Raw genomic sequence first — 7,500 nt, 5'->3', positions numbered from 1 at the left:
TTTTGGATGATATGCAATCTTTTTGTATAGAGACGCTGCATTTTCTCTCTGTGTGATTCTCCCGTCGGTTTCATAAATGGGACGACCTGTTTTACCTTCTGATGAAGGGATTCTTTTGTCAGAGGAAAGATCTACTGTATTTTCAACTGATTCTGAAATTGGGGATGAATGGTTTGAATGGTTTAATGTGCTCTTTCTTTCATCTTGTCTCACTGGGTAGCACGCTGATTGCGATTGAAGATTTATATCTGGGTTGGTATAAGATATATACGTTGGAGTTGAATGACGTGGTGACTGGTATTCCGGAAGGACAATCTTCCCATCTGGACTTAATTGTGGAGAAAGTATAAATCGAATTCTTTGATTTGTCGTTGGCTGATCATTGGTCCACCCGTTTGACTGAGTCTCGGGGGTTAGTGAGGCTCTCTCTAAATTACACTGCTGATTTGGAGAACTAAAATCGTTATGCATGCTTTGGTCATGGTTTTCTACGTCACCTTGCTCTCCTTTGGTATCTTCCATTCCTCTTTGACGAGAGGAAAGTTGGGAATAGTCAATCGGCTCATCATAAGTAAACTCAGATTGTGTTTTCAGAGATATCGATTTACGTGGGATATATTCGTCGAAACATATCTTTCTTTGTGGATTTGTATACAGCTGATGTTGAGATGGTGACAAGGTACCAACGTTTCGAGATGATTCTGATGTGATGTGACCGTGAGATATGGATGAAGATGAATGGAGATGCATCAGAGTATCGGCTGCAATGGCTACATCCGGGCTCAATGCAGGCGAACTGTGTGGAATTTGGTCCAAAATATCCAATTTCGGAGATTTGTAAAAAGGCTTGGAATCTACGTCATTTTCTAAGGTAAACTTTTGGTTCTGTTGATGCTTAATAATGTCATAATTTCGAACGCCGAAGGTGTACGAGTAGGACATTGAATGTCGACTGACAGTTATGGATTTCTCACTATCCAGCATTGAATGATCCACCCGGGAATCTCTATTCATTATTTTGGGATCAAAATTTCCTTTGCTCTCTCTGCGATAGCTGAGTGACGTCGGACTTTTGACGTCACAACTGAGGTCCAACACGTCACGGCCAGCACTCTTCTGCGGGCTTTCGCTCATTAAGTCGAAAATCATTGCTGAAGCGTCCGCAGGGCAGTCCCAGCTGTACTCTACTTCTGTCGAAAGTTCGCGACGTTCATCGTTGTTGCTGGAAAATCCGCTGTCGCTCTCTCCATCGGAACTTGCCTTGTCTAAGCTTGCCTGGCTAACCAATCGGCCTCTTCTGATTGGCTCTGTGGTGAGAAGAAAGAAAATGATAAAAAAATTAATTTTAGTCTATATATAATTTGTTCGACAAATGGATGATGCCAAGTCTGCAAAGATAGATCATCATCAAGCCCTACTGCAACCTCCTCGTGGTGTCGAACGGTAACAGGTCAAGCTGGCCAACTGCAGAGGGCGACAAGAATAGGCAATGGCAAACCATTCTTGTAACTTTGCCGAGTTAACTGCATGAATAAATCCAAAAAGTTAAACGGTGACAGCGTAAAGGGGAGCATGTTTTCACGGAAGACTGCTGCCTCGCTCGGTTGGGAGCGTGATGTTCGTCAGGTCACACCGAACCGTCAGCCAGTTACTAGGCGAAATAAATTTAACAAATGTGACAAAACCAAAATTGGGACATGGAATGTCAGGACCTGTGCCCAAAAAGGAAAACTAAACAACATTCTAAAAGAAATGAAACGGCTCCAAATAAATATTCTTGGCCTGGCAGAGATGAGATGGAAAGAGCAGGGAACCATGTCAAAACAAGAAAACAACACGACATATAAGATCATATGGAGTGGTGGAACCTCTTTCCAAAAAGGAGTAGGGATGATCTTAGACCAAAAATCAACCAAATTTTACAAAGGGCACGTAGCAATCTCAGACAGAGTTTTGCTGGTTAAGCTAAGAGGACCTGTAGTTGACACCAATATTATTCAAGTTTATGCACCAACAGAAGAGGCGACAGATGCAGATATGACAGAGTTTTACCATTCACTAGACAAAGCAAAACGAATGTGTAAATCACAAGAAGTCCTTATGGTAATGGGGGACCTAAATGCTAAGATTGGCAGAGGCAGAGATGGTGACATAATCGGACCACATGGACTCGGAGACAGAAATGAACGAGGAAACATCTGGGCAGATTGGTGTAGAACAAATACATTAATGATTTCAAACACCTGGTTTCAACAACACCCAAGAAGAACCTGGACATGGCAATCACCAGGGGACAGAGCAAGGAACCAGATAGACTTTATAGCAGTATCATCAAGATTCAGAAATGGCATATTAAATTGCAAAACCTACCCAGGCGCCGATGTAGACAGTGACCATGTCCCAGTTGTTTGTACAGTAAGGATAAAGTTTAAAGCTATTCAGAGAACAGCTGGTAGAATAAAGAGGGATTACAGGTTATGCAAAGACAATGGCATACAAACAAAAATGAGAGAAGAATTTGAAAATGCACTCATGATACAAAGCCAAAGTGAACCTGATAACGAAAAATGTGAAAAACAATTTGATATATTCCAAAAGTGTGTCAAAGCAACTACAGAAAAGCATTTACCAATAGCTCAAACAAACAGCAAAAAGGAATGGATGACAAATGAAATTCTAAACCTATTTGAAGAAAGACGAAAATGCAACAGAGGGTCTGCAGAATACCAAACATTGAACAACCACATTAAATCCAAATGCATCGAGGCACACGAGAACTATCTAGACTGGAAATGCTGCGAAATCGAAAGAGAATACAAACCCAACCCCCAACAAGCTCACCAAAGAATAAAAGAACTATCAGGGAAAAGGAAAAGCAAAGCAGCAGGAAGTTGTATCCAAAACAAACAAGGGGAACTGCTATTTGAAGAACAACATATAGAAAGCCGATGGGTAGAATACATAGGCGAACTGTACAATGATCCAAATAGAAATGAACCACCACTGAAATTCAAAGAACCATTAAGCGGACCAAACATCACCAAAAGTGAAATTGAACATGCCATGGAACGAATGAAGGATGGTAAAGCAACAGGCCCTGATGAAATATCTGTAGAGGTATTAAAAAGCCTAGGAGATCTAGCAATTGATGAACTTCACATATTATTCAACAATATATACAATACTGGGAAAATTCCAGAAGATCTCTGTAACTCTATTTTCATAGCAATACCAAAGAAAGCAGGTGCAGTCAGATGCGAAAATTTTAGAACTATAAGTTTAATAAGTCACATCAACAAAATACTGTTGCGTATAATTATCAACAGGCTAAGGAATAAGATTAACCCCGAAATCGCAGAAGAACAATATGGATTCCAACCTGACAGAGGGACAAGGAACGCAATATACCTCCTCCGTGTTTTAAGTGAAAGAGCTATACAGGTTCAGACCCCACTATACCTCTGTTTTGTCGACTACAAAAAAGCTTTTGATAGAGTACGCCACGAAGAAATACTAAAACAACTGCACTCCATTGGCGCTGATGAGAAAGACCTCAGACTCATGCAAACATTATACTACACCCAGCAGGCATCTATCAAAATCGGAAACTCTACAGGAAATTCCATTCCTATTAAGAAAGGAGTCCGTCAAGGGTGTGTTGCCTCACCAGATCTGTTTAATCTATACCAAGAAACAATCATGAGGGGCATAAATAATATGGAGGGAATAAAAGTAGGAGGTCATAACATAAATAATATAAGATACGCAGACGATACGGTACTCATTGCAACATCAGAAATCCAACTTCAAAAGATTGTTGACAAAGTGGTAGTAGATAGTGAAGCCAAGGGAATGGAAGTGAATATCACCAAAACAGAATGCATGGTAATACAGAAAAACCCCGAAAACAACAACACCTGCAATATAACGATTCACGGCGAGCAGCTTACCAACGTAGAAAGTTTTAAATACCTAGGTTCAATAGTGACAACAGATGGAAGATGTAACCGAGACATACGAGCAAGAATAACTCAAGCCAAACAGGCCTTCATGGACCTGGGAAACATTTTGAAAAACAAACAGATGTCGTTCGGGATTAGATTCCGAGTCTTGAAGTGCTACGTGTGGCCAATCTTGTTATACGGATGCGAAAGCTGGACTACAAATGCAGAAACACAAAAGAACATTGAAGCTTTTGAAATGTGGTGCTTGAGAAGGATGCAGAGAATATCGTATACCGCACACAAAACGAACGAAGAAGTGCTAAAACAAACATACCAACAAAGGAAACTAATGCCCTTAATAGTGGATCGACAACTATCCTTTTTCGGACACATAGTAAGGAAAGATAAGAATGAATACCTGGCAAGTTGTGGAAAAATACCTGGTAAACGCGCCCGGGGGAGACAAAGAAAAACACTCATAGACCAACTGAAGGGCTTCACCAACCTAACAATCCAAGAGCTGTTTGAAAAAGCAAGAGACAGGGAGGAATGGAGAGAGATAATTCATGCAGTACCCGAAGCCTGGACCAGGCATGGAACCTAGAAGAAGAAGAAGATAAAAAAGCTTGAGTTTTATATAGCCCAATATCCACTATACGTGCTCAAAGCGCTTTACAAGAGGTCCCTAGCCAACAGCAACATTTAACATGTAGAACGAGACATGACGCCTGTTAGGCGATATTGCCATGTTTTCGGACAGAGACAAAGGTGTTAACGGCCAGGTACTCATTTTACACTTGAGTACAGTGAGATAATGTGAGTATCGAGTATTTGTAAGGACTCAACTATGCGCCGAGCGAGGCTCGAACCCAATACCTCCCGATCCGAAAGCGAGTGTCATACCACTAGACCACATAGCCGCACATTTTAATGGGGATCAATAGTGCGATGTCAAAATAATGGTTCCAATCTCTTTGGAAGTGTAAGACCAGTCCTCAGGAGAATGGATACGTACATTGTGAAACTGATCTTCTACTTTCATAGTGATGGCATCTTATTTTCTAGTCTAAATAAATACTTGTCGTCAATGAATATCACCAGTCCTCTCTCTTTTACGTCCCATGAACCCAAGAGGAGGTTGACCCTTTCCTTATCAACTATAAGATCACCGTCGCATCCGTTACGATACAACCATTATTTATCTTATTCAAATTTCTTTTGTACATCATAAAATTTAAAGAAAATGAACAGTGTGTTGTTCAGTAATTATTGCTAGATAAATTATGTATGGCAAGAATTTTACTGCCATTATGTCTGAGTGATAAAAAATATATTTTTGTGTTAGTTGAGTGTGAAGTTTGGTTGAAAATCTTGAAATTGGCTGGTAATGAAATGGTTAAAGGTATATGAGATGTGCATGTAAAGAAGAATGTTGAGGCTATCATGGAGGGACAAATATACGAACGAGGAAGTGTTGGGGAAGGTGAGAAAGGGAAGAATTTTGATCCATACCATCAGAAAGAGGCAGTTACGGTTTCTGGGACATGTGTGGAGAAGAGACGGAATAGAAAAGTTGGTAACATCTGGGATGATCGAAAGAAAGAGAGCTAGAGGAAGACAAAGAAGGACATATCTAAATAACCTAAGAATGGCCAAATATGGTTTTAAAAGCAACACAGATTTCATGGGCACCGCAGAGGATAGTGATTAGTAGAGATAGCTGACCGGCAACGTGCTCAAGAGTACACGCCACAATGGATGGTGATGGATGGACATGGCTGGACATGGATGGACATGGATCGTGATTCGTGGAGACAGCTGACCGGCAACGTGCTCAAGAGTATAAGCACGATGGATGATGATCTTAAGAATCTGGCTATACTTCCCGCGATTTAAATTGCTAAGTCACCATATGGTTCATTATGAAACCTATTCGTTGTTCGCCTCCCAGCCCCCACCCCTCTCCCCCCTCCCCCTCCTATTATATATATATATATATATTATATATATATATATATATATATATATATGTGTGTGTGTGTGTGTGTGTGTGTGTATGTGGTTAGAGAGAGAGAGAGAGGTAGAGAGAGAGAGAGAGAGAGAGAGAGAGAGAGAGAGAGAGAGAGAGAGAGAGAGAGAGAGTCTTGGGCTCAATTCAATTACTGCCTGTTATATGAGACAATGAATGCAACTTTTTCAACTGCACAAAACTAAAAAATTCGTATTCCATATCATTATAACTTTGGACTCTCATTTTTGCATTTGCTTTATCCTGAAGTCACGCAAGATTGATGTATGAGATTATTGAATATTTTAATATGTAATTGGGTTGGAGGGAGAGGTGAGAGGAGGAGGGAGGTGGTGGGGTATGGGTGAGTAATGGAAATTGGGGGAGGTTGGGGGTGGGGGGGGGGGTAGAGGCGGGATTGTGAGCTCTGGAGGGTGCGAGTGGGTTGGAAGCTACAAATACGATGAATGATGAGCGAGGAATGACAGATTAATGAAAACAACTGACGTGTTCATAATTACATCAGTGGTAAATAAAAAAATAATTTTTTTCTGATGTTTTCTTTGTCTCCCACTCTTAGCAGCTGTTTGCCTTCTCCGCAAAGCAAATGACGGTAAATGGGATTGAGGGATGGAAGGGGGCGGGGGGAGAAGAAGGAAGGAAACGTTTTTGAAAAGTGAAACAAAAAAAGTTAATGACAGTCTGTGTGGCAGGGGACGTAACTCTCTATTATAAATATTTCACAACCCATCGGGGTCTACACGAATCGAATCGCCGTCTGTTCGTTCGTGTTGTCGGTGAACGAACGGACGGGTGAAATTGATTCGAATATCATTTTCGTTCGTTTTTAAATATTAGCGAATAAAAAAGCAAAAATGTGGTCTTGTGGTAAGACGCTCGCTTTCGGATCGGAAGGTCCTGGGTTCGAGCCTCGCGCTCGGCGCATAGTTGAATCCTTGGAAAAGGCTCTTTACTCACATTCTCCCACCGTACTCAGGTGTAAAATGAGTACCTGGCCGTTAACAGCGTTGTCTTTGTCCGAAAAATTGCAATATCGCCTAACAGGCGTCATGTCCCGTCCTACATGTTAAATATTGCTGTTGATCAGGGACACCTTGTAAAGCGCTTTGAGCACATTTAGTGGATATTGTGCTATAAAAAGCTCATTTTTTAATTTTTTAAACAAAAACCTAAGTGACGTCATCCAGCTTCTTTCTAAACTCAGGTCTTTGTTGTTGTTTTTTTGTCATCCAACTTTAAGAATAATTCTCATGGAACTGTATTAACAAGACTGTAAACATTCAAGGTTACACTCACAGTTTTGTGTGTTGGTCCATTATATTTCCGGATGGCAATGTTGTGAGTTTCTTAGCCAAGCGCATATTCTATCTGTTGATAACTACTCACGATTTGCTCTCTTGGTCGTTAGTTATCGCGTTGTATTTTGACGTACATTGGAATACCCTTCAACAGTCATGTCGTCACTTCCCTCGTAATGAAACATGGTAACTTAGTAACTGGCTCTAAACTATCGGAAATATATCTCCG

The 7,500-nt window shown here is 40.8% G+C and overlaps 1 protein-coding gene across 10 annotated transcripts in view; it reads right to left on the bottom strand.

The window, feature by feature from the left end:
* The window catches only part of LOC144976663 (uncharacterized), a 31,944-nt gene that overhangs the window by 1,168 nt on the left and 23,276 nt on the right, over window positions 1–7,500 (bottom strand). For all 10 annotated transcript variants that reach the window (XM_078920986.1, XM_078920980.1, XM_078920979.1 and 7 more), the window contains exon 4: window positions 1–1,307. This exon is cut by the window's left edge and continues 1,168 nt beyond it. In XM_078920986.1, the coding sequence (XP_078777112.1) occupies window positions 1–1,307 (1,307 nt within the window). The remainder of the gene's footprint in view (window positions 1,308–7,500) is intronic.

This window comes from Berghia stephanieae, chromosome 7 (assembly GCF_034508935.2).
Source record: "Berghia stephanieae isolate SIO BIC M18660-M18661 chromosome 7, UCSD_Bste_1.3, whole genome shotgun sequence".
NCBI lineage: Eukaryota > Metazoa > Mollusca > Gastropoda > Nudibranchia > Aeolidiidae > Berghia > Berghia stephanieae.
The sequence above is the reverse complement of the archived record's forward strand: the minus strand, read 5'-3'. Positions and strand labels throughout refer to the sequence as shown.